The sequence below is a fragment of the Acomys minous genome (assembly GCF_964271855.1).
Source record: "Acomys minous genome assembly, chromosome: 13".
Taxonomy (NCBI): domain Eukaryota; kingdom Metazoa; phylum Chordata; class Mammalia; order Rodentia; family Muridae; genus Acomys; species Acomys minous.
This window is the reverse complement of record NC_140495.1, coordinates 79,391,970-79,419,011: the sequence shown is the minus strand read 5'-3', so window position 1 is coordinate 79,419,011 and position 27,042 is coordinate 79,391,970. Positions and strand designations below refer to the sequence as shown.

The window sequence follows — 27,042 nt, the reverse complement described above, 5'->3', positions numbered from 1 at the left end:
AAAAACAATTCCATAAGAATAAGTCAGGCTCTTTAGGGAATTGCAGTTTCTTTTTTAAACAAACATGGCACTGTTGAGGGTATTAAGACACTGATGACTAGTAGCCTAACTACACTAGTAAATGCGCATGCACTGAAATTTGAAAGGGTCCTAGACCCAGAAAGACAAAAGTCACATACTTTCTGTATATGTTAATTTTAAACTTTCAGAGATGTATACTTAAGTTGAAATAAACACAAAGGTCAGGGAATTAATAAGATGTTATTGGGAGAGGCTTTCAAGAAAGGGGAGACAATGCATTGATATAAAAGCTTACCCCATCCAAGTACTAAGCAGATTTGACCCTGCTTAGCTTCCGAGATTAGATGAGATCAGGTGCGTTCAGGGTAGTATGGGCAGCTTGACTTGAGACATGTCAGCTCGTGGCAACACCACAGCCTACCTCAATGAAGATGATGAACATCAGAAAATCTCCTTTTAGAGATGAATTCATTAGTATCAAGCTAGCTACTGAGCAAAAATGCCCCAGCTCTCTCTACAGACAATATGATGTTTAAAATGGACAAGACTTGGTCATAGGCTAAGTTGACTGTCAAGTTCTGTCATGACAGGGTAAGCAAGTCCTTCATGTTTCCTGCCTCACAATTATGTCTCCCAGATATACTGGGCCAGAAGGCTGACGATGATGCTCCAATGTAATAGAGAGAGAATGGGTGACTGACTAGGCAGCAAACTGTCTCTGTCATCTTAGTATTGGAAGCTGCTTCCGTCCTCTTCCTAGTTAAGTAATAATTTTATTCATTCTCAAGTCTCTGATGGGGTAGAAGACTAGAGATAGTTATAGTTTCACAGCTACGCTTAAGTTTTTAGGGTTTATTACAGGTTTTAAGGTCTAGAAAGATGGATAGTAAAGATAGGATAGATAGTATTTTCTTCAAGGTTGCCAAATGCAAGTGAGCTAAACATTTTGAGTGTAACTTTTACATATGGCTTTCATGATTGTTTCATAGATGTTCTTACTTTAAGTAGTTTATTATAAATAAATAAAGTCCATAGGCATAAGAGGTTCAAAGGAATACTGGAACAGGAAGAGTTAAACTGGGGTTGAGGAGTGGAGAAATAAGGTAAAGAAGGGAGTATGGGGGAATAAGTAATGAGAAGATCTTTTGAAAAATACATATAGATATTTACTACTGTAGAAGCAACCATATATGCAATCATACCCCCGACTAGATATCAGAAACTAACAGATAAAAACTCTGGTTTCAGGAATGGGTTTCTTGTTTTGGAATTGTTGGCCAGTGAATTCCTATCAAGCCCTAATCATTCCAAATTCTTTCCATTGCTCTTGGTTACCATCCAGAACTTGAATATAAGACCCTATTGCTAAACACACCATTTACTTAAGTCATAGAACATAACTAAATCAGACTGATACTCACACGGATGCTTCATACCTGCTGGCTAAGTTTCACAGTGCTGGAAGGTACTATGCAAGTGACTAGAGATGAAAAATAAGCATCAATAATATCTTCTTATGAATGCTGTGAGCTACAGTAATGCCCGGCCTGACAAGGCGTGCCTACTGGTGCAATAGTGGCATGAACGTCATGGGAATTACCAACAACTTTCTGATTGGATGTTAAGTCCTGCTCTACAAGATAAAACTCATACCTCAACCCATTATTGGGCAAAGAAACTCTTGCTAGGTAGGTCATAGGCCCCAGAGGAGAAGCTACTACTATTATTTTACTACACGTATGTAGTTGTAAGGTGACATCTAATGCATTATTATAATATTCATACATTGATGCATTCCTCAACCCTCAATTGAAAAGGGTTCTATGTTTAGTCGTGATGACTAACAGTGACCCACAACTATCCACGATACAGAGGAAAAAAATGACTGTAGAATGCTCAGCTGTAAGTCGAACATATACACTGCATGTACCCCACCCAAGGCTCAGGGATCATTGGAGAAGAGTAATGGGAAAGAGTGAAAGAGCAAGAAATAGTGGATGACTACATGGAAACATCATCTTCTGGACATAGTAGGTCAGGTTCATATATTAATTTACAGCAGATGTGACATCATGTATAAGCTTGCTTAGGCTTAAGACAGATGAATATCAAGGAGGGAGAAAAAAGATAGACATACAACCCCACTCTCTAGCTTTAGAGATTTATCAATTATTAGCTACTGGGGGAGAGAGAGAGATAGCTTTTAAAAAGAGTTTAGCCCCTACTAAATTGGCCATTCTCCAGTGGAAGACTGCACATCCAAGAATATTTGAGCAGCACAAATTTGTCTTTAATGACTTTTTAAAAGGATACAATTAGATGGGTAGAAAAGAGAGTATACATAAGAAGAATTGGGGGAGGCAGTATGAATATGATCCAAATGTTTCTAGAAACTCTCAGAGAAATCATTTTAGAAAGAAAGAAATTTGAAATCTGGGTTCGCAATCCCACCAGCATTGATATTTTTACTCAGGATTGCTTAGCTGAGGTTTTTTGTGGTTCAATATAAACTTTTTAGTTTTTTTTCTATTTCTATGAAGAATTTTAAAGATATTTTATTGGACTTGTGTTGAGTCTATAAATTGATTTTGGTAGAATGATTAGTTTCACAATACTAATTCCGCCATCCATTACCATAGGAAGTCTTCAAATTTTCCAAAAATCTTTCTCAATTTCTTTCTTCAGAGATTTACAATTTTCATTTTAGAGATCTTTAATCTACTTAGTTAATTTTATTCCTAGACATTTTCTTGAAGCTATTGTCAATAGGAGCATGGCCTTGATCTGTTTCTCAGCATGTTTCTTGTTGGAATATAGAAAGCTACTGAATTTTATAAGTAGATTTTGTATCTTTCCCTTTTGAGACGTCTAGAAGTTTTCTGGTAGAATTTTTGGGATCTCTAACATATAAAGTCATATTCTTGGAAAATATGAATAATTTGGCATTTTCTTTTTCTGTTTGTATCCCTTTAAACTCCTTTTTTCCCTCTTATTGTTTCAATTGTGCTTCAAACACAGTAATGAAGAGGGAGAGTTGGAAAGCCCTGTTTCATTCCTGATTTTAATTGGATTGCTTCTTGTTTTTCTCCATTTAGAATGACGTTGCTGTGGGTTCATCATAGATAGCTTTCATTATGCTGAGGTATGCTCCCTTCAGTCCTCATCTCTTAAAGACATTTATCATGAAGCCATGTTAGATTTTATCAAAGACTTTTTCTTCGTCTATTGTGTCTTTAAACCTATTTATATGATTTGTGACTTTTTTTGACTTATATGTGTTGAACCATGCTCGTCTCTCCTGGACAAGGCCAACTTGATCATCAAGGATGATATATTTTATATATGCTTATATTTGGTTTGTAAGTATTTTATTGAGGAGTTTTCAATATATGTTCATCAGGGATATTGGTACATAGTTTTGGTGTGTGTGTGTGTGTGTGTGTGTGTGTGTGTGTGTGTGTCTTTTGCTATTAGAGTTATGATGGATTCATAGAAGAGGTTTAAAAGTCCTTCAGTTTCTTCTTCTTCTTCTTCTTCTTCTTCTTCTTCTTCTTCTTCTTCTTCTTCTTCTTCTTCTTCTTTTTCTTCTATTTTACATCTTAATGAAGACACATTGCAGATCTATAATAATAAAAACAGTGTACTGGAGCAAAAACAGACCTGTAGAACAATGGAACAAAACAGAAGACCTAAAGATGAGTATATGAGAAATTGTAAGTACAGTCATCTGATATTTTCAAAGATGCCAACAATACATATATTGAAGAAAAGACAGGATCTTCAAGATATGGTCCAGGGGAATGACTAGTTATCCACATGTAGAAGAATGAAAAAAGGCTCCTATCTATCACCACCACCCCCACACAAAAACTCCAAAATGGATTCCTGACTTTAATGTGAACCCTGGAATAAATTGTTACTCTGTGGAGTCTAAAATATTTCCAAACTATATAGCCTATTGCTGTTGCCCTAGGCTGCCTCTCAGAAGCGGAAGCAAAGTTCTCACTGCTGAAGACACCATGCATTTTGAACATTGGTTTCAGAGGATTGAAGCTGGATCTGACCTGAAAGCTTCCTCACTTAGGACTAGCTGTCATAGCACTGGGTACTGTTATGTTAGCTGTCAGTGGAGGAAAGCAATTAATATTCCTACCCAGCTGTGATGGGGTGAGAGGGAAGAGCAGGTGGTATGAATGTACAGAGACGATAAGACATGAGTGGGATGTACAATGGGAAAAATGGCAGCCCTTTCACCAAATGGTGCTGGGAAAACAGGCTATTCACATGAAGAAAGGTGAAACTGGAGTCACATCTCTCACCCTGCACACATCTTCCTACCACCCATATGGTATGATTTACCAAGTATATTTTTCTGTTGGCTCTAAAAATGTCATTTTTGTGGTAGTTTGTTGTGAGTGATGTATTTAGAACTCTATTACTCTATTTATTATCTATCTATCTATCTATCTATCTATCTATCTATCTATTTTTATCTATCTATAAATCAATCATCTATCTATCGATCCATCTATCATCTATCATCTTTCTTCTTTTTCTTCCCATCCTTCCTTTCTTTCCTTTCTTTCACTTTTGGGAGACATGTTTCCTCTGTGAAGGACTGCCATTGAGTCCTTCTTGTTATTTATCTTCTTTAAGTCTCATGCTGTTACGTTGAAAGAGAGGCCACGTTTTGTAGACGTAGGACCACGTTCTATTCTTGCAACACACCAGCAATGTGACCTTTCATATCCTCCTTTGTAACCCAAGGCCTATGATGTCCCCAGCTCTGAAGTTATGGGAGTTGGAGACAATGTGCAGAAAGCACTTAAAATCACCCCTGGTAGATACTGAGGCTTTAAAAAGAAAAGCCATCGACTATTTATGTTGCCACCTGATAGTGAAATATTGTCTATAGAAGGCATCGGGCTGTGTCTTTGTTGCATTACTGCTCCACAATTACTTTTTGTGGTTAGATAAAAAAATTATTTGTCATTTATTTGCTATATATACCCACTGATGTCATCCAACAGACAGCTGTGGATGCGGGCCTTTAAACACAGGAAAGTCACAATGCTGCATCAAATAAGGCCACTGCTTCTAGAGCCCGTTGATGGCTCAATGCCACGAAAGTTTCTCCCTGAAAAAGTGTATGCGGTGTAACGTAGGAGAAAGCTGCGTTAGATATTCCAAGAGTCCTCACTGTTTTAAGAGGAACAGGATCCTGAGCACAGAGCCTAACTGGAATGTGAGGGGAATGACTTGCATTCTGCTTTTCACAGGGTCACTTTTGTAGCTCAGGGCCTATAAGATTGAATACAAAATATGGCTACAACACCCTAGAACTGCTGTCCTTAAACTATAAGTCTAAGGGCCGGAGAAGCAGGTCAGTGATCCCCAACATCTACATGATGGTTCATAGACATCTGTAACTCCAGGTCCAAAGGCTCTGATGCCCTCTTCGGGCTTTTGTGGGCACCAGACGTTCAAATGGTGCACATACATACAATGCAATCAAAACGATTCTACACATCATATAAAATTAAAACCTTAAATATATGGTTATACACAGAAATAGCAATGCTTAAGAATAATGGTATCCAAACAGGACTACCTGAAACTGTTTTCATGTGGTTTGTGGAGAGCAGGGAGGCCCAGATGGATAAGGGAACTTGGGAAACACATTATGCTGTCCTTTAGGGTGAAAGCATGCATATCTTTGACCTTTGTAGCAATCCCAAGCTGTTCTCTGCGCATTTAACAATGACAAACTACTGGGTGAGAGGAGGAACCCAGCACTGCTGGCCACATTGATGAAGGGCAGATTCAGGCCACATTAATTAGGGCTCTGCCATATGTCATTGTGAGTTCAGGGCAGACCAAACTTGCTCAGCTCTTTACTCCCTAAGAGGGCAGAGCTAATTGTGGCTAAGAAGTATGCCACTCTGGATTTAATTCAGTTCCTAAGAGGAAGGTATGTACATAATTTTTTCTTCTTTTCTTTTCTTTCACAAAACTGAGAGTACTATGTGTCTTGGAGTTTCTATTGCTGTGAAGATGCCATGGTCACAACACTTCTTTTTTTTCTGACTTTTAAAGTTTTTATTTATTATTTATTATTATTTAATTAATTTATTCAGATTACATCTCAATTGTTTTCCCCTCATTTGTATCCGCCCATTCCTCCTTCCCTCTTACTTTCACCCTATTCCCCTTCCCTAGGTCTATGACCGAGGGGGACCTCCTCCTTCACAATATGGCCATAGGCTATCTATCAAGTCTCATCTTGGTAGCCTGCTTAACCTTTCTCTGAGTGCCACCAGGCCTCCCCACCAAGGGGAAGTGGTCAAATATGGGGCACCAGAGTTTATGTCAGAGTTAGTTCCCACTCTCCACATAACTGTGGAGAATGGCCTGTCCATTGGCTAGATCTGACTAGGGATTCAATGTTTATTGCATGCATTTTCCTTGGTGGGTGCAGTAGTTTGAGCAGACCCCCCCCCCCGGGTCCAGATCCACCCATCATGATGTTCTTTTTATAGGTTTGTAGGACCATCTGGGTCCTTCTATTTTCCCATTCTCCCATACTTCTATCACCTAGGGTCCCAATAGGATGTCCTCACATCTATCCCAAACTCCTGGTAAGTGAAGACTTTCATGGGACATCTCTTTCGGGCTAGTGTCCAATTTTAAGTGCGTATATACCATGTGGGTCTTTCTGCTTCTGGGTTAACTCACTCAGTATGATCATTTCTAGTTCCATCCATTTGTCCACAGTCTCTTTATGCATTCTTTGACTGAGGGACATTTAGGTTGTTTCCAGGTTCAGTCACAGCAATGCTTACAAAGGAAAATATTTAATTGGAGCTGGCTTATAGGTTCAGAGTTTTAGTTCACTATCGGCACTCTGTGAAGCGTAGTGACATGCAGGCAGATTTAGTGTCATCGTTGTTATGGAAAGAAATGGTTTGTCTTTGATATTTTCATACAGATATGTCAAACTTTATCCCTATTCATTTTTCTACGCACACTGCCATATGCCATCCATTGATGTTTGTTTTTTAAACTCTATTTTATTTGGGGGTATTGCAGCCTCTACCTCCCTTCCACCAACCCTTTAACCCTGGGTAAGAGAGAAAGGCTGGTGGAGAGAGGGGGAGAAGACCCTTTACTGTTTAGGGTTGATTGGATTATTTGGGGGCAATGCCAATCTCCAACAACAACAAACACAGCACTCCTCCAAGCCACTGCACTGAAACATTTTTCTACATCCGTCTCTGGTTTCTCTAAACTGCTACATGCTGCACTTTCTCTCTCCAGGCTCTTCTAATTATCTTCCTCAGAGTTCTAGACCACTCCCCTCTCCGTGCTGCATGAGGCAGGCTGTTACCAGCTGGCAAAGACCATGCCCTGCAGGAGGCAATTATCAGCTGTGGACATACTAAAGCCCAAACTAAAATCCCACACTTTGGATTAAAACAAAAACATATTTACATAACATGTATGTGTGTGTATGTATATATACATACATGTGGGTATTATATATATATATATGTATATATATATATATATATATAAACACACACATATATGTGTGTGTGTTTTTAATCTCCTCCTCTCTCCTCATTTTAGTGATCTTTCTCCCCTGAAACTTTCATGTCACATGTACACACACACACACACACACACACACACACACACACACACACTCTTACATGCACATACACACAGAGAGACTTTGTCTTTCTGAGTCAGCCTTATTTTACTTAACATAATGATTTCTAACTCCTCCATTACTCCGAAACTGTCAATCTCATTTCGTTATGGATGAATAAAGTCTATGGTGTATTATGCACCATTTTTGGACACCTAGATTTGTTACTACACATGACAGTGGAGAAGATGAGGGATAAAGATGTTGAACACTTTTCAAGTATTTTTGGCCTTTTTTTCTTTGTTTGAGAAGGAAGAAATTCTTCAGTTCATTAGGCTACATTTGCTTAGATAATTGTTTTGAAGTTCTCTATAAATTCTGCACATTAATTTCCCATAAGATATGCAGTTGGCAAAGATTATCTACTATCTCTCAACTCTAGTGATCATTTCATTTTTTGGTGAAAACACTTTTATTTATTTTTTTAATGTACCAACAACATTTACTGATTTAATCTCAATCTCAATCACTTTAATAGAGGCATGAGATTTTGGGGGGTGATTAGATTTCAGGGGGACTCATAGAGCTTTAACAACAACAACAACAACAACAACAACAACAACCTTTTGTGATGGGAATACACAGTGAAAAGACATCCTACTGTGTAACTAAAAGCCAACCCTCACCAGACATGGAATATTCTAGCACCCTGACTCTATACTTCCCATTCTAGAACCTTGGGAAACTCATTTCTACTGTCCTTTCACAGCAGCCCGATTGGACTAAGATGTACATGGTTTCTCTCTCCAAATTCCTGTCAACAGCACACAAAGTAGGCATAATTGCAAAGAAAACTGTCAGACAAAATGTCAATCACAGAAAGTATGGAAATGTAACAAAAAAAGAAATAACCACTTCATCTGATGTATGATTGCAATTGTTCTCTTTCTTTCTCTCTTCTCTTCTCTTCTCTCTCTCTCTCTCTCTCTCTCTCTCTCTCTCTATCTCTCTCTCTCTCTCTCTCTGTGTGTGTGTGTGTGTAAAATCTTTTTATTTTCATGCAATACTATTTGTCAATTTTTGTGTGTGACTCCTTATGCTAATAGACTCCTTTTCAGAAAGTCTTTGCTTGAAGTGTTTTACCCATGTTTTCCTCTAGCAGTTTCAGAATGTCAATTACTTTAAGGTGTTTGATCCATTTTGAATTGGTCCCTGTGTGGAATGAATGATGAGAATCCATTTCATTCTTCTGCATGTGGATACCCATGTTTCCCAGCACCATTTCCTGAAAAAACTATCTTTTCCATAATGTATTTTTGACATGTTTGTCAAAGACTAGGTGGTAGTAGTTTTGTGGGTTCATTTCTCACTCCTTTATCATACTGTATTGGTCTTTTCCCCAAGGATTCTTCATAGAACAAAACCTAAGATTGTATAGTGAGCCTTATTATATTTTTAAAAGCCACCCTCCAATGGGTATAAAGTTTTCTAAACAATGGTATATATCAAATCTAATATTAGTAACATTAAATTAACCATTCATTTTCATTTTTACCTTTATTTTTAAACTGATTTATTTTTTCCAATATCATTTAAACATCAATTTTATTAATCCTGGCAATATACCATATGTTATTTCCAAAAAACCTTTGATGTTGATGTGGCTGACATTATCTTTATATTACAAATGATAGAAAGTGATATTTAGAATAGTTAAGTGCCATGCATAAGACTCAAACTTAGAGTGCAGCCATGATATTAGCTGAGGCCTTTTGACCTTGTGTTCTTTTCATTGTAACCACTGATGTCTTAGAAAGAGCCTCTGGCATAAAAAGTATTTTAAAAATCTTTTAAAGAATCTCAAGAATATTTTCCCCATGGGCTTTGTTTTTGTTTTTTTGAGACAGGGTTTCTCTGTGTAACCTTGGCTGTCCTGGACTCACTTTGTAGACCAGGTTGGCATTTTACTCACAGTGATCCTCCTGCCTCTGTCTCCTGAGTGCTGAGATTAAAGGCGTGCACCACCATGCTCAGCTTTCCCCATGGGCTTTAGTCTTTAAAAATATTTTAATGACACCCCAACTGCTGGGATTACAGCTATGCACCACCGCACCAATTCCATGTGATACTGGGGAATCATACTCAAGGCATTGGACAGGCGAGGCAAATGCTTGCCAACTGAGCTGCATCTTTGTCTCAAATTGGACTTAAAGATTGTCATATGAAGACAGACAAATTTAATGGAATTTTTGAGAAAAGTACATCTTGAGGTTCAAACTATGTATCATTAGGTGACGGAAATAGAATTTTCTCTAGCTTTTATGCAGACAGTAGATTAGAAGAGGATGACCAAATGAAACAAAACAGGAAAATAATTATTCTAGATGTTCTGTAAGTATTCCTGACTGTGTAATGACTAATATGTGAATTGATATCCTTAATGTCTTTCTGAAGACCAAAGGAGAACTAAAATAGCACCTGGATTCTTTGCCGAGACGTTCTTTAAAAGTATAGATATCCAATAGGTATTATAAATATTTCTTCAAATAAAGAAGCCTCTATGCCAATTGAACATGTCCTCTAGGATTGTCGTAACATGATAGCCCATGGCAAATGTGCTTCTAAGATGGCTGATGCATATTATTCATAGATATAAGACGTTACATGTATAGATTTTATAGTTCTTATTACAAAGCATAAAGACATATGCAAAAATCCCCCTACTATTTTTACCTCCAATTTATTATTGTGCTTATTGTAGCTAGTCATCTACCTATCTTATTTATTTTGAATAACTTATGTATAGAAGTCAGTATGTATCTGAGAATACTTTCCCAGAACCTAATTGACCTGTACCAGCTGTGATAGAAAACCCCAACATTTCATAAAATGACTGAAGATAGATATTAGGAGGAAGGGTTCAGTATGTTATCATTATCCTAAAATAGTGACTTCAGCAGTTTTGTAATATACAAAGTATCTCAAACTTTGGGAGCTCATAGTAACAGCTGATTGGATGAGAGTGGTGTGAAATGTGGGAGCTGATGTGTTTATATGTCTCTCGTCCCCCAGATTTGGATAGTAATGGTGGAGCCCAGTAAGACCATTCCTGTTGCAGTTAAGTTAGAAGTAGGAGCTAAGAAATGTTTATTATTAGCTCTGTAAGTACTACATTGGTATTTTCTAGCCCTCTTGCAATCAATGAAGACACAGACACCTCTTATATTTTAAAATAGCCTTGACTCACCTGGGGCAGGGAAGATATTAATGCCCTAAACTACCTCCCATATTGGGACAGGTATCCCATACCCTGCCTCAATCCCATGCCATCTAATAATGTCTACCCAGCTACCTCCCATCCATAATCCCAAATACTTGCTAATGCGCTTTCTCTGGGCTTAACCCTCCATCCATGCCAGTCATGTGCTTCTCTTCCACCTTACTCATGGCTCTGCCTTCTTCCTCCTGCTCTTCCTCCTCCAGACTCTGATCTCCTTTCCCAAGAATCTCTCTGTCAGACCAGCCTAGGAGCCTTAGCGCACCAATCCCATTTGCCCTGCCCAGGTGTGCTGGCTTTTTATTGGTCAAACAGGAATAAGTTCTTAGGCAAGGTTACAAACATTTTAGGGTACAGAAGTCTGCTCAATTGGGCAGGACCAGACCAAACCCCAACACAGTGCAATCTGGCAGCACATTCAAATCTCCATTTGTGTCAAATCTGGAATTAGAATGGCAGCTATTAACTAACGTGAGTCACATGACCCATCCTAATATAAATGAAGTAAAGATGAGTGGAACTATGGAAGTGAAGGGGAGGAAACTATTTCTAAAAAATAACTCAAGAAATACAGGAATTTAGGTTTGTCTCACTCGTAACAGCACAGAGAAGAGCGACAGCAGCAGTGACACGACATGGCGCACGGTACCATTTCTCACAGTACTTTGGCTTCAAGAGGGAGCCAAGGATGAAATAGAGAACAGCTGTCACATCCCAGAATCCTTTGCCCTCTCTGATGTCACTGGGGAAGAGCACTGTTGGTACAACGTGTTGCAAAGCGATTCACAGACTTGCAGGGAAAGAGCTTTGTCAAAGCCATTGGAGACGTATGGGCTGAGTTCCAGGTGACAGTTGCCACCTCTGAGATGACTTATGAACGTGAACGGAAAACATGCTTCTCAGAGGTCCATTCTTCAGAAGAAGCAGAACAAATGTCCTGAAGCACCTCAGATTCTACTTAGTGTGCACATTACATTCAACATGGCTCGGTTTCTATAATTTCGCTGATATATTTTAGGCACCAGGTCCTGGATGTTGGCATCTCACTTAGCATCAGGCAGTCTTGGTCTTCTGAGGCAATGGCATGAGGGTGAGACATCTGCCTTTGAAATGAAGATGTCTCTGTTCTCTGTGCCAGCCTCGAACCTGCTGCCTCAGGCCAATAATTTCTCCTCTGGGTCTTTTCTCCACCCTCTGGAACTGTACCTGACATAATCAATGCTTAATGAGAATGTTTTGGGCGAATGAATAAATTCGTATTTAAAATTTCATCTGTCCCTAAAATTCTCTAATAGAGCTGACTTGAGGAAGGGAACTAAATGACTAATTTTTAAAAAGTAAAATGAATTAAACATTAATATAACAGTGCATTATCGGATTTTATATTCCTCCTTCTAAGAAAAATATGAATTTGAAGCAAATGAAATCCCGAGGAAAACACTTGCTGAGCAAAAAGATAAATGCACATGTGTAACTCTTTAGGTAACTTGTAGTTCCTATATAACAGCAAAAAAGACTATACAGAGAACCCTCATTTACATTCATCACATTGACAAAGCCCTTGAATATCTTTCAGAACTTTTTAGGTGTTAGACTCTCCTGGTGAGTCACAGCATCACATGACCTCTCAATGGATCTGTTGAATGTGAATAGCTTCCATGGGTTCCTTATTTACTCTCAGGTCTGGTTATGAGCTGAGCCTTTAATAGCTGAGCCATCTCTCTAGCCCAGTTTATTTATTCTTAATGAAAAAAAAAACCATATCAATAAAGATATTTTTACTGCCAAAATATAAGCATTTTCATTTTCATAATTTCACCACGGACAAATGGTCTGGAAGTCAAGTTTTGCTATAGAAACTGGAAATACATCTTTGTATCTTAATTTGAGTGGGGAGAGGAACGGAGGAAACCAGACAATCATGGCACTTTCTTTGGGAATCCCTATTAGATAAACAGGGAGTGGTAAGCAGTGCTACTGTCTTTATCACTCCCTAGGCAATATGGTTCTTCACTGGGAGGATATGGGGGTGACTCTAGCTGAGACTCCTCGTCCTGGAACTGACAGGAGCTCCACAAGAAGACCAACAGAGCCATCCAACCAGGGCCCAGAGGGGCTCACAGAGACTGAGGCACCAACCAAAGATCATGCATAGACTGGACCTAGGCCCCCTGCACAGATGTAGCCAATGGGCAGCCCAGGCTTCATGTGGGTCCCCTAGTAAGGGGAACAGGGGCTGTCTCTGACATGGACTCTTTGCCTGCTTTTTGATCAGGTTCCCCTGACAGGGCTGCCTTGCCAGGCCACAGGAGAAGAGGATGAGCTCAGTTCTGATGCCTCTTGATGAGCTGGGGTGGGTTGGTGGGGGGGGAGGGGGCTCTCCTTCACTTGAGGAATAGCAGAGGGGGGTGGGGGAAGAGGGAGGGGGGGGACTGGGAAGAGAGGAGGAGGGGGCTAGGAACTGGATGTAAAATGAATTAGCACATACATAAATAAACACATAAATAAAATTTAAAAGGAACTTAAACTATAAGGACTTTTGAGGAGGGAAAGAAAGATGGAGGCTCACTCTCTCTTCCTCCCCCTCTCCCCCTCCCTCCCTCTTTTCCTCCCTCTTTCCCTTCCTTGTCCTCAAGAACATGAAAAACATAATTCTGTGATGTCCTTCAGCCCTATAGGACATTTAAGTTATCATAAGCTGTATTGTGACAGATGTATATGGTGGTAGGTCCTTGAAGTTTGGAGTTAGAGATGCCTGTGCTAGATCTCATCACCCCCTTTGGCCATTTGCTTAAGCTTTCCCTTGCTCAATTTTCTCATGGGTAAAATGGAATTTAGGATTACAACTGTTGTGGAGATTGGGTTATGTTAAAACTTTACATTAACACTTGGCATGGAGTATCATTATAATATGGCAAAAGGGTAGGGTGTGGAGAATGAAAGGCATGAAGGTTAACATATGTAAGAAGGTAGTTGGCAGAGAGACTACTGGAAACCCTTCCGGACCTGGTCTACAGTTGCAGAGCATGCATAAAAAGGGCCTGTATATGCAATCTGGAAGAAGGCTGGATCTATGTAAATTACTTATAAAGAATCAGTGGTACCATGGTATTTGAGCATGTCTTTTCCCATATCACTAGCCCACTTCCATCCTCTAGGTGACTTTTTTCCTTAATAAATTGTCTCTATTTTGACCACTATCCATATGATCCTGGTTAAAATTATTGTGTTGGGACACAGGAAATCTCACTAGCTATCCTTGGCCTCAAATCTGCAACTGCAATAATCATGCCAATAACATTTCTCTTGGCTTATTATTCTATGTCTGTTGTTTGAATCTACACAATGTTGTGGTCACAAGCTCATCAGCCTCTTTCTTTTTTTCTTTGCACCTGACTCATTTTAGTTTTAGAAACATCCATTTGGATTTGGGGTGAAAACAGTAAACTCTTTAATAAAAGCTATTCATCAGACAGGGAGAAATTTCTAAGCTATTTAAAGATGTTCTTGTCTTCTGGCTTTGGTTTGTTTTATGTTTTCCTCTGGGCAGCAAACTCAGTTTGAAATTGCAAAAAGACCTATGAAACTCTGGTCTTGCATTAGGAGGATTTTTGGATGCATCCAATTTGCATGTTAAAAGTCACTTTTCTGAAAACAAGGCCATCAGTTGGAAAAAAAAATCATTTCTACAATTCAGTGTCAATGAAGAATGTCCTGCAGCAGGCATGAAAGGCACGTTGAGAGGATGCATCCAATAAGAAACTAAACATGATCAGATTTCACTTAGAATTGAATTCACCATGGGGCGATGCTCCTTTAGGGCATCTTCATGTTGTTTTCATTAGTTTCTCCTGTGTTTGGGCATCCTTCATTAAGATGGCACATCTCTCTTTGGAGAATCAAAGCAGAAGTGTAAACTTTTGGGGCATCAATAATCTACTTGCTGTAAAATGTCTTCACTTTGCTTCAATAACTGCAGGTGAAGAGGGTGAAAAAGGGAAGAGTTGAGGGAGAAAAATGTTAACATAAAATTTTTTGAGGTGTTACAGGTTGGGTTGGGTATTTATCCTTAAAAATTTGCAATCACTTGTTTGAAGAGCATCCTTCGTGCTTGAAATGATTTACTAGCGGACAGTCAGTAGGATATGGATTTTGTTTGCCTGGATGTTTTGCTGAAGGGGTACATCTTGCTTCTGTTATCAGAAATGTTGGGGATCCTTGCAGAGTAACCACAAGTTAACAGAGAAATGGGGGTGTTCCTTTTTAATATTTTTTCAGTCTCATTTATAAAAGAAGTAAGAATGAATTTAAAGGGGAGTTTGAGGATAATTTTATTATAGTTTTTAAAAAAAACCTCACGTAGGCAAGCTGTAAGTCTCCACGACTGCCAGAGGAGGAGACTGGAGAAGAAAGTCTTCTGTGCTTAGGCATAACTGAAGTCAGCCACATGGTGGAGAGAGAAGAATTAGGAAGCCAAAAGCATATACTTAGATACCGGACAGCATTTGGGAGAAAAATACATAAGAGAAGAAAAAGGAAAAGTTACCTGGGGCACCAGAGTTCATGTGAAAGTCAGACCCCACTCTCCACTCAACTGTGAAGAATGTCCTGTCCGTTGGGTAGATCTGGGTAGAGGTTCAAAGTTTACTGCATGTATTGTCCTTGTCTGGTGCCATAGTTTGAGCAGGACCCCTGGGCCCAGATCAGCCCGTCATAATGATCTACTTGTAGGTTTCTAGGACCCTCTGGATCCTTCTATTTCCCCATTCTCCCTTGATTCTCTCACCTAGAATCCTAATATGAAGTCTTCCCCTCTGTCCCACTTTCCAGGTAAACGAAGACTTTCTTGGGGCATGCCCCTTGGGCTAGTGTCCAGATATAAGTGAGTATATACCTTTTGACTCTTTCTGCTTCTGGGTTAACTCACTCATGATCATTTCTAGTTTAATCCATTTGTCCACAAAATTTGGGAATTCCTTGTTTTTAATAGCTGAGTAGTATTTCATAGTGTAAATGTACCACAGTTTCTTTATCCATTCTTCTACTGAGGGACACTTAGGCTGTTTCCATGATCTGGCTATTATGAATAAGGCTGCTATGAACATGGTTGAGCAAATTTTCTTGTTGTGTGCTGGAGCATCTTCTGGGTATATTCCAAGGAGTGGGATAGCTAGGTCTTGAGGAAGCCCTATTCCCAGTTTTTTGATATAGCACCAGATAGATTTCCAAAGTGGCTGTACTAGTTTGCATTCCCACCAGCAATGAAGAAATGTTCCTCTCTCTCCACTTCCTCGCCAGCATGTGGTGTCACTTGAATTTTGATCTTAGCCATTCTGATAGGTGTAAGATGGAATCTCAGAGTTGTTTTGATTTGCATTTCCCTGATGACTAAGGAGGTTGAGCATTTCTTTAAGTGTTTCTCAGCCATTTGATATTCCTCTGTTGAGAATTGTCTGTTCAGTTCTGAGCCCCATTTCTCAATTGCGTCATTTGGTTTGGTGGTGTTTAATTTCTTGAGTTCTTTATATATTTTGGATATTAGACCTTTGTCAGATGTAGGGAAAATGTTAAATTAAATAAAAATACACATACATATATGAATAAATATTTAAATATGGATTTCAGAGTTACTGGGACAAAGTTTACTAGGAAACCAGCTGAGAAGGCCCCAGCTCATTACTAAAGTCACATAGCCTTGTTTCTGTAAATACCAGAGTGTGCCAATTGCCGCTTTTCCATAGCAACAGCCAATCAGCACTGGACAGGACATTCCAACCAAAACCTGAGACCCGATGTTTCCCCCAACCAGAGAGAACAAAGAAAACTGGAATTATTTGTGGTTTTGGCATCCTCTCACAAGCAATCATTTTGAAGCACAATATCCCTTTTTGTGTCTTAACCAATAGATGCTTGCCAGGCTGGAATTCCCCTGCTTTGGGCATGCTGGGAGAGTAAGGGACTTATAAATTACCCTTAACCCAGAGCTCCTGGCTTTCCTCCTGATACCACTGTGTTGGTGACAGTTGGGAACTTGGCTCGAGCCGAGAATAAAGATCCTCTTGTGCTTGCATTGGTTTCATCTTCTGGTGGTCTTTTGGGGGTCTTGAGAAGTGAGCACAACAGTAGGGGTTGTTTTATATAAGAAGGGAAGTGTGGTATCCATTACAGGGGCAATTATTCTTCCTATCTCCACTGGCTGGTATGGTGTGTCAACTTGACACAAGTTACAGTCATCAGAGAGGAAGGAACCTCAGTTGAGGAAATGTCTCCATGAGATCCAGCTATAGGACATTTTCTGAATTAGTCATCAATGGGGGAGGGTCCAGACCATTGTAGGTGGTGCCATCCCTGAGCTGTTAGTCCTGGGTTCTATAAGAAAGCAGGCTGAGCATGCCATGGTGATCAAGCCAGTAAGCAGCACCCCTCCATGACTTCTGCATTAGCTCCTGTTTCCAGATTCCAGCCCTGTTTGAGTTTCTGTCCTGACTATCTCCAATGATGGACTATGATCTGGAAGTATAAGCCAAATAAACCCTTTCCTCTCCAACTTGCTTTTTGGTCATGGTGTTCTGTTTCAGTAGTAGACGCCGTGACTAAGACACTACCTCTCTACCATGGCCTTAGGTACACCTGCTGTCCCAAGGGATAGCCTTGCCTTTCTGAGGGGTGGTTTTCCCTTTGTGAGAGGTGGTTCCTCAAGCATGGCCATTGACACTGGGCTGGTTGGTTCCAGTTGGTGGTGCTGAGGGAGGTCATGGAATTTTAGGGTGTGAAGCTTTGTTTGAGGAAGCATGTCAGTGCGTGTGTGTGTGTGTGTGTGTGTGTGTGTGTGTATGTGTGTGTATTGCAAAGGGGTCAAGAGTTTATGGTCTCATTCCATTTCCACTTTGCCCATTCTGCTTCCTGTGAATGGGGATGTGATCTCTCAGCATTCCTGCTCTGCTGCACGCCTTGCCCCCCCAGCCCCCAAGGCCATCCATGTCTCTCCTGCCATTATGGACTCCTTTAGGACTCCAAGCTAACACAAATGCTTTTGTCTACACGCTGCTTTTGGTCACTGTATCACAGCAACAACATTAACTAATACAACAAAACAAAACCATATACCCTGAGGAGGCAGAAGTCTAATAGAATGCAAAACTGTTTGTGTTCCTATATTCTTATATCCTCACTTACTCTGTTAATTTCTGATAGAAACTACAGAAGGAAATACTGTACATCTGTGTTGCTGTGGGGCATTACTCTTATGGCATTTTCACATCTGTGAACAAAATACAGGAGATGAAAGAAGTATTCCATCTAGTCTTGGCAACATCTAGACATAACCTGTCTTTCCAGGCTAGCCTGGGCTACATAGTGAGACTCTGTCTCAAAAAACAAATAAAATTAAAACTACACAAAAATTAAATAAAAATAAAAGTAATTCTTCTATTTTCCCCCAATTTCACAGTCAGAGCCCCAGCAGCTCTCCTCTGGGCTGGAAAAAGCTCCTGTGGGAGACTCCTTGCACGTCCCTTCTTTTGGAACAGCAAGAGTAACAGTTGATTCATAAGGGTTGTCTTCAGTATGCTGTTCCCTTTCATTTCAACATGAAGCTTTTCCAATTCACACAAAAATGTCCATTTTTTATTTTTAAATAAAGTTTAAGTATATTTAAATAAAAATAAATCCATCTATTTCTAAAAACAAAGCAATTATGAAATCAGTTATGAATTGCAAAGCAAGCAAAAGCTCCTATTTTAAATGATCTCCGACCTCTAACGTCTTCCGTGTGTGTGTGTGTGTGTGTGTGTGTGTGTGTGTGTTGTGTATATGAGTGGGTGTAAGCATGTGTGATTGTGGGAGTGCTTGTGTGTGAATGTGTGTATGTTAGTGTGTGTGTTTGGTGCAAACCTTCCAAACTTAGTGGTGTTAAGTGAATAACTACCTTATATGATGTTATGACTTTGTGAGTCAGTAATTCAGGCTGACTGGTGAGATGATTCCTTTGCTGTATTTGGTATCCGCTGAGATTACTTGGTAACCTCTCACAAATGGCCAGCCTGGGTTTAATGCAGTCCAAGACTGGCTCTTTTTTTTCCTTCTGTGTAGACTGTACTGCCTCGATTGAGCCTTTCCATCACTGGATCCTCTAAGAGTCTAGTCTCCAGCAGGCAGCTGGCAGGCATGATGCAGCACTCAGCCACTGTAAACACTTTGCTGGTCTTTCACTGGCTGGTTTCTGCTCCCTAGAGAGACTGACTATTCTGTGGCTCTTGCCCCTGTTTCCCAGGTGTCTTTCAGTGCGACCTGTCTGCCTTCTAATCAATGGAGGACTCAGGTGCAATGGCCTTACCTTTGGGATGATCTCCATCAGTCCAAGGTAATAAAATTCCTTTATAAGCTACTTGGGTCTCCTAAGTATCAGTTTGTAATGGTCTCCTCCACACAAAAGCCTCTGCAATATTTTTTCTTACTCCTTCTGGCTTTGACACATACGAAGCTGTCATTGGCTGATGAGTGTAGGATTCTGATAGTCTCTGTTGCCTGGTGAGAACTCCTGAGGAGGACAATTCTCCATCACACTTTGATGTGCTCCCGAATGACCTTGCAGCCACCATGTCTTCAGATCATGACCTTGACCTTCTAATTATATTATTCTAAATGTGATTCCCACCCCCGCTTCAAGCCATTTCTTTGAGACTACATTGCTGGAAAGAGCAGAGATGAGGAAGCTCCTTGCCATGGTCTGAATAAAAAATGTCCCTCATAGGCTCCTGTATTTGAACACCTGATCCTTGGTGGGTTTTGGGGGGCAGGTTATGGACCTTTAAGGATGCACAGCCTTGGTGGAGGAAGTTTGTGGCTAGGGGTGGGTTTTGAGGTGTTCTCTCTCACCTCCTGTGTGCAAATGGAATGGAATAACTTTGCTTCTGGTTCCTGCTGCCCTGCCAAATCTCCTCACTGTGCTGGACTCTGTCTGTCTAGAACCACAGCCAAAAAAACCCTTTTCCCCTTCAAGTTGCTTTTAATCATGGTATTTTATCACAGGGATGGAAAACTAACTAATCTATAGTTTTTATTTTCAAACCAAGCTGAGTCCTGACTTCATATTTTCTCTAAATTCTACTGGAAAATTGAACAATATTTTAGGTTGATCAATCTTTTCGAATGTGTTGCCACAGGCTTCCAGAAGCAAGCTGGCACCTTCTACACTCTGCCTGGTAAATTTCGCAGCTGGATCCATGAGTTCATTACTTGTCCTTTCCACATGACAGTCAATCAGTGTGGCTAGATGCTCTACTATGCATACTAAGAACCCTCGCCAACACTCTCCAAAGGCTACTGAACTTTTTTCACTGTTCAAACCCAGAGCCAATGGATCCCATTTTTTATTTGTTTCTCCTAGGACAGGATCCTATTTACAGAATTCTTACATATGTCACATATTTAATGCATAATTACCAACATCACTCCTGTCTTTTCCCATACCTTGACACATTCTCTCATATATATATTGCAGTTTATGGCTACTCTATGGATTTGTAATCACAAGAACTTTCTATTAAAGAGCTTTGTGCAAGTAGCTTCTGTCTCCTTGGCACCATTTTTAAGAATCTCTTCAGAGCCCCGAGAGTAATTCTGAGCCCCTAAAAGGCTTTCCTCATGAGGCTGAGAAGCTTCTGTAAGGCAGGAAACACTGTCAAGAGAACAAAGCGACAGCCTACAGACTGGGAAAAGATCTTCACCAACCCTACATCTGAAAAAAGTCTAATATCCAAAATATATAAAGAACTCAAGAAATTAAACACCACCAAACCAAATAACCCAATTGAGAAATGGGGCTTGGAACTAAACAGACAATTCTCAACAGAGGAATATCAAATGGCTGAGAAACACTTAAAGAAATGCTCAACCTCCTTAATCATCAGTGAAATGCAAATCAAAACAACGCTGAGATTCTATCTTACACCCATCAGAATGGCTAAGATCAAAATTCAAGTGACACCACATGCTGGCGAGGAAGTGGAGAGAGAGGAACATTTCTTCATTGCTGGTGGGAATGCAAACTAGTACAGCCACTTTGGAAATCTATCTGGTGCTATATCAAAAAACTGGGAATAGGGCTTCCTCAAGACCTAGCTATCACACTCCTTGGAATATACCCAGAAGATGCTCCAGCACACAACAAGAACATTTGCTCAACCATGTTCATAGCAGCCTTATTCATAATAGCCAGAACATGGAAACAGCCTAAGTGTCCCTCAGTAGAAGAATGGATAAAGAAACTGTGGTACATATACACTATGGAATACTACTCAGCTATAAAAAACAAGGAATTCCTGAAATTTGTGAATAAATGGATTGAGCTAGAAATGATCATAATGAGTGAGTTAACCCAGAAGCAGAAAGACTCAAATGGTATATACTCACTTATATCCTCATACTAGCCCAAGGGGCATGTCCCACGAAAGCCTTCACTTACCAGGAAGCTGGGACAAATGGGACTCTAGATGAGAGAAGCATGGGAGAATAGCAAAGTAGAAGGATCCAGAGGGTCCTAGAAACCTACAAGTAGAACATTATGATAGGCAGATTTGGGCCCAGGGGTCCCGCTCAAACTAAGGCCCCAGCCAAGGACAATACAGGTGGTAAACTTTAAACCCCTACCCAGATCTAGCCAATGGTCAGAACATTCTCCACAGTTGAGTGGAGAGTGGGATATGACTTTCTCTCGTACTCTGGGCCTCACATTTGACCATGTCCCCTGGGGGGAGGGGAGACCTGGTGGCACTCAGAGGAAGGACAGCAGGTTACCAAGAAGAGACTTGATACCCTATGAGCATATACAGGGGGAGGTAATCCCCCTCAGGAACAGTCATAGGGGTGGGGAATAAGGGGAAAATGGGAGGGAGGAAAGAATGGGAGGATACAAGGGATGGGATAACCATTGAGATGTAACAAGAATAAATTAATAATAATTTTTAAAAATGACTTTCCTATGGAAGAAGCATTATGCATTGCCTGTATGCCTGAACCTGTGTGCTACACCCCAAGTGTGGATGGCCTGCTAGATATTTTGTATTTAGTGAGGGCTATGCATTGTGAAAGGTTGCAAAAGAGACATTCAAAATTCAGATGGAAACTGTTCTCTCCTTTTCTGAATCAAAGATATGGAGAAGATGAGTTGGAGTTTTGAATATCACTATTTCCAAAGACCTGTCTGTGAGCGCTGAGTGTCCTTATCTTGCGGAGCATGTGTAATGTGGATGATTGTTTTTTTGAATTAGGAAAATGGCCCCTACAGGGAGCCACACTTCTTCTAAAGCTTTTGTGTGCCTTATTCCCGAAAAATATCTACATAGCTGAAGACAGTGGCCATCTGGCTGCGACTGTGGATAGAAGACAGCAGCAGAAACTGCTCTGTTTGAAGTTGAGATTTTTTGATGCTCTTTGATGAGGTATTGCAATTTGCTTATGCAGTTTCCAGCTAAGCACGCATGGGCACTTTCTCTGGGCTGGTGGGGGTTCCACAAGACTTATGTCCAGTTTAGAAGTTTCACAATACAGCTGGGTGTGGTGGCACACACCATTCTTTCTTTTTGTTTCTTTTTTAAAAATATATTTTATTAATTTATTCATATTACATCTCAATTGTTATCCCATCTCTTGTATCCTCCCATTCCTTCCTCTCTCCCATTTTCCCCTTACTCCCCTGCCCTATGACTGTGAATGAGGGAGACCTCCTCCCCCTTTATATGCTCATAGGGTATCAAGTCTCTTCTTGGTAGCCTGTTATCCTTCCTCTGAGTGCCACCAGGCCTCCCCATCCAGGGGACGTGGTCAAATATGGGACACCAGAGTTCGTGTGAAAGTCAGTCTCCACTTTCCATTCAACTGTGGAGTATGTCCTGTCCATTGGCTAGATCTGGGTAGGGGTTCCAAGTTTTCTGTATGTACTGTCCTTGGCTGGTGCCATAGTTTGAGCAGGACCCCTGGGCCCAGATCCACCTGTCATAATGTTCTTCTTGTAGGTTTCTAGGACCCTCTGGATCCTTCTATTTCCTCATTCTCTCTTGCTTCTCTCACTTAGTTAATCCCAGCACTCGAAGGGCAGAGGTAGGTGGATCGCTGTGAGTTCTAGGCCAGCCTGCTCTACAAAGGGACTCCAGGACAGCAAAGGCTACGTGGAGAAACCCTGTCTTGGAAAACCAAATCAAACCAAACCCAACCAAAGCAAAAAGTTTCACAATAGAAGCAGATGTGCTATCACAGGAACTCTTCATAATAAAGTCAAGCATGGGATTTAATAATGAGTTTCCAAGAGCCTACAAGTATGTTAAGAGAGGAAAGCCCAGCTTTGAACATGTGTCAAATTCAGGCAGCACAGAAAGTATATTAACATGGTAGTGCTTATAGGACTGAGGTCCCTCCTCCTTGCCTTCTGCATCTCTCCATTATCAAAAGGGGGTGGAAGGAACCTGGAGAATGGCCAGATGGGAAAAGACAATGGCCACACATTCCCCTTCCCCACATCTGCTCACTCAAAGCAGAGCAAATGTGGGTGAAGAGAAATGGGCAGAGAAGAAAAATTTTCAATTTTAAACTACATGTATGTATGCATGTATGTATGTGTGTGGGAATGTGTGCAGATGTGTTCAAGGGCATGTGCTCCACTGCTGCACTCAGATGACAGAACGGGCATCAGATCCTCTGGAAGTGGAGTTACAGGCAGTTGTGAGGTGCCTGCCGTGGATGCTGGGAATTCAGGTCCTTTGCCAGAGCAGCACACGCTCTTAACCACCAAGCCATGCTCCAGCCCCTAACATTTTTATACTTTTAATTAAGACGTGCTTTCAAAAGCTAATGTTATTTGGGAAAATTTGTCTATGTTTATGAAAATAAAGAGAAAGATCACAAGGACTTTCCAATGTTTTCTAGGGAAAATAAAAATGAAAGAACAGTAGTGGGGAAAAATGATGACTTGTTTTATTGTACCTAATGAGTCTTTCTTGTTTAATGCAATGACTGTAGATTTGGGACCTAAGGGTAGGAGATGCAGGGAAATACTTATTATTATAAAAGAAATTTTTGTAACCCCAACCAGAAATGCTTTTGGAGTAGAAGATCATTTCTTGACTTAATTACAAAAGCAACCACAGCTGTAAAATTGATGCTAAATAAATGCCCTGTGTAAGTTACTTCACTGTCAGTGCTTACTAGGTTTTTTTCCATCTTATTTTTCAAGATATTTTGGGTATGACTGATTTTTTTTTCTGGCCCTTCCTTCAGATGTAACATATGAGTTTAGGGACTACAATGCTTCTCTGTATTTAAAAATGTCACTTCGGAAAGGAGGGAGGCTCTGCAGACAATGAGAGCAGAAGCTTTTCTTCTGTGGACCTCACACTAACTTCTAGAGGCTGTGTCTGATTAAATTTCAACTAAAGTATTGGAGCAGTGGCTGGGGAGATGGCTCAAAGGTTAAGAGGGCTTGCTATTCTGCAAAGGATCTGGGTTCAGTTCCCAGTCTCAGGACATGTGACACCCTCTTCTGGCTTCTGTGTATACCTCGTCCCAGTTGCCCAGCGTCCACGTCAGAGCAGAAACATACACAAATAATGGAAACTGGTAGCTGGTGCACCTTGGAGCCCTTCAGAAACTGGTAAGTCTTGTGCTTTGTAAAGCTTTTCACTGGTGCCGTTTCCATTCACTGACTACTGCAGAAGATTTTTTTCTGGCTGAACTCAACTAATTACCAAACAGTTGAGAAGTAGAAAAATAGGTGCAGAGTTATTTTTATTCCTTTAAAAAATGTTCCTGAACTTGCTGGAATGGTCTTGGGCATTTCCTTTAATCACACACAGCTTTCCTCACATGAAAGAGAAGTCATGTAGATATAAAACAAATCAATATGTACATGCACTTTGCTCTGCTGTCTTTTTAGCCCCTGGTATTGCAGTTTATAATGTGGCCTCTTCTTAAAGGAAGCTGCAAGAATATTATTATTCCTTAGTTTTAATATAACTGTCTTATCGATTTTATTTGACATCCAACATCACAGTCATTTAGTACAAATTCTACATCCACAGATGTAGTTTTAAAGGGCCTGTCTCAGTACCTTCCTCCTCTGAGAGATGTGCCATCACAGTCTGTTTCTGTGGCCAGTGTTTGAGTACCACAACCCACTCCCAGGACCATGATGCTTGGACATGACTCTCCCTTAGGCCATAGCAGATTGGATTAGGGCCAAACTTTAAACTAAATCAAGTCAGTCTCATCTTTTTATCATCAGGTTGGAGGCAGGATTCAGAAATTTGAGTTTCTTCAGTTACTTTAGTGAGCTCATACAAGTTCTGGAACAGAGGTGGCTGCAGTAGGCTGGTCATTTTAAGTGACAGTTTTTAGAGAAAGAGAAAAATAATGAGACTGTGTAGGTATACAGAGAGCAAGGAAGTGTAGCAGAAGCCAACAGAGTTGTTTTGGTTCCCTGTAGGTTGGCTTTCTCAAAGGGTCCCAGTCTTTGGTGACATCAGTGACACCAATGGCAGGTCTTAGGTCTTACAATGTACCCCATATAATCATAATATTTTGTTTGCTTATTTTGTGTTCCCTTTAGACTAAAGGGTTTCTGTTATTTGAATCTCAAAGCAAGATATTCTGAGCTATTTATCTAGTCAGAAAACAGATGTTGACAGCTCAATAAATTCTTTGGCTTGCATGGCCAGCAGCTGATTCCCTAAAATGTTTACTATTGCCACCCACTCAGTAACCTTCAAGAACATTCTGATCATATACTCAGACTTCCCACTGCTGTTTGTATCTGTGACTTGGCTCCTCTGTAGAGCACACTCACCTAAAGTATATAATTACAAGAAGAAAGAATTTCTAAGGAATCTATCATTAGTCATATTAACATTCAGCACTGCAACCCAAGCTCTCTCAGTCCTTGTGTTCTGTTGTCACCGCAGCGCTCTATTACTTAATACCTCTAAAGACTCAGTTCCTGGGTAAACCATATGCGGTTCCTTTTTGTATATTTATTTTATTTTATGTATGTTATTAGCATTTTGTCTGGATGTATATATATGGACCAAGCGTCTGCTTGGTGCCTATAGAGGTCAGAAGAGGGAATCAGATTCCCTGGAACTGAAGTTAGAAATAATTGTGAACCACCGTGTGGGTACTGGCAGCCAAACTCAGATCCTCCACAAGGACAGTGAGTACTTTTAATGGCTGAGTCATCTCTCTAGCCCCTGGAAATCATGTGAGATTGACAGATTAATACTAAGTCTAGATTATTCAAACTTGGGAGGAAAATTTCTAGTCATAGAACAAACAACTCTGGATTATCTAGCTAAAAATACCTTCGCTCCTTTTTAAATACGAATCCTGTTTTATTAGTTGGCCCATGGTTATATAGCTGAGAACTACAGTTCACTCTTTTCTAATAATTCTGCTCTTCCACAGTCCCCACTATGAACTAGACACAGTTTTAAGAAGTTCATATCTATGATCTCTATGTGCAAAGTCAATACAAGATTAATTCTTCACAAAAATTTGTGATTATGAACTATAGTTTTTCTCATTTAAAATATTGAATTATTTTATTTTTCTAGTTACCTATTGCATTATTATAACCAGTAGAATGCTCATCACCAATGGTGGTAAGAGATAAGAAATAAACAAAATGAGAATAAGAAAGGCAACAGGAAATTGAGTTACTAAAGTGATCATGGAAGAGACCTCATCAGAGATGATACTTTAGCCATGTTTGGAAGGCTGAGAAAAGAAACACAAGGGGTCACTTTAGGCAAGGAAGTAGGAGTTTTAGGATTTGAGTTAGTTGTGTGGGGAATTTATGTTCACCTGTTTGGGAACACAAAGTTGAGAAAGAGCTTGGTGTTTAAGAACACCTCAAGTGAGGCTAAGGTGCATCACTTTTCTAACAAAATCTGTCCTGAAGTGAAATTCACATTCACTTCCATATGCCATTTGGTCAGTAAGCTTTTGAACTCTATCAGTCTAAAACCTTTGGGCATTCCTGTGAGTCATATCATTGATAGATAATTGATGTAGGAGGAATGCAGGACACTGTGGGCAGTGTCACCCA

General features: G+C 40.2%; 1 protein-coding gene across 2 annotated transcripts in view; it reads left to right on the top strand.

The window, feature by feature from the left end:
- The first annotated feature begins 24,438 nt into the window (after window positions 1–24,438).
- LOC311581157 (uncharacterized protein) overlaps window positions 24,439–27,042 on the top strand; it is an 86,450-nt gene continuing 83,846 nt past the window's right edge. For both annotated transcript variants that reach the window (XR_014773672.1, XM_084753183.1), the window contains exon 1: window positions 24,439–24,594. Coding sequence is in view for 1 of the 2 variants with exons in the window: in XM_084753183.1 (XP_084609309.1) it covers window positions 24,551–24,594 (44 nt within the window). In the remaining variant the exon portion in view is untranslated. The remainder of the gene's footprint in view (window positions 24,595–27,042) is intronic.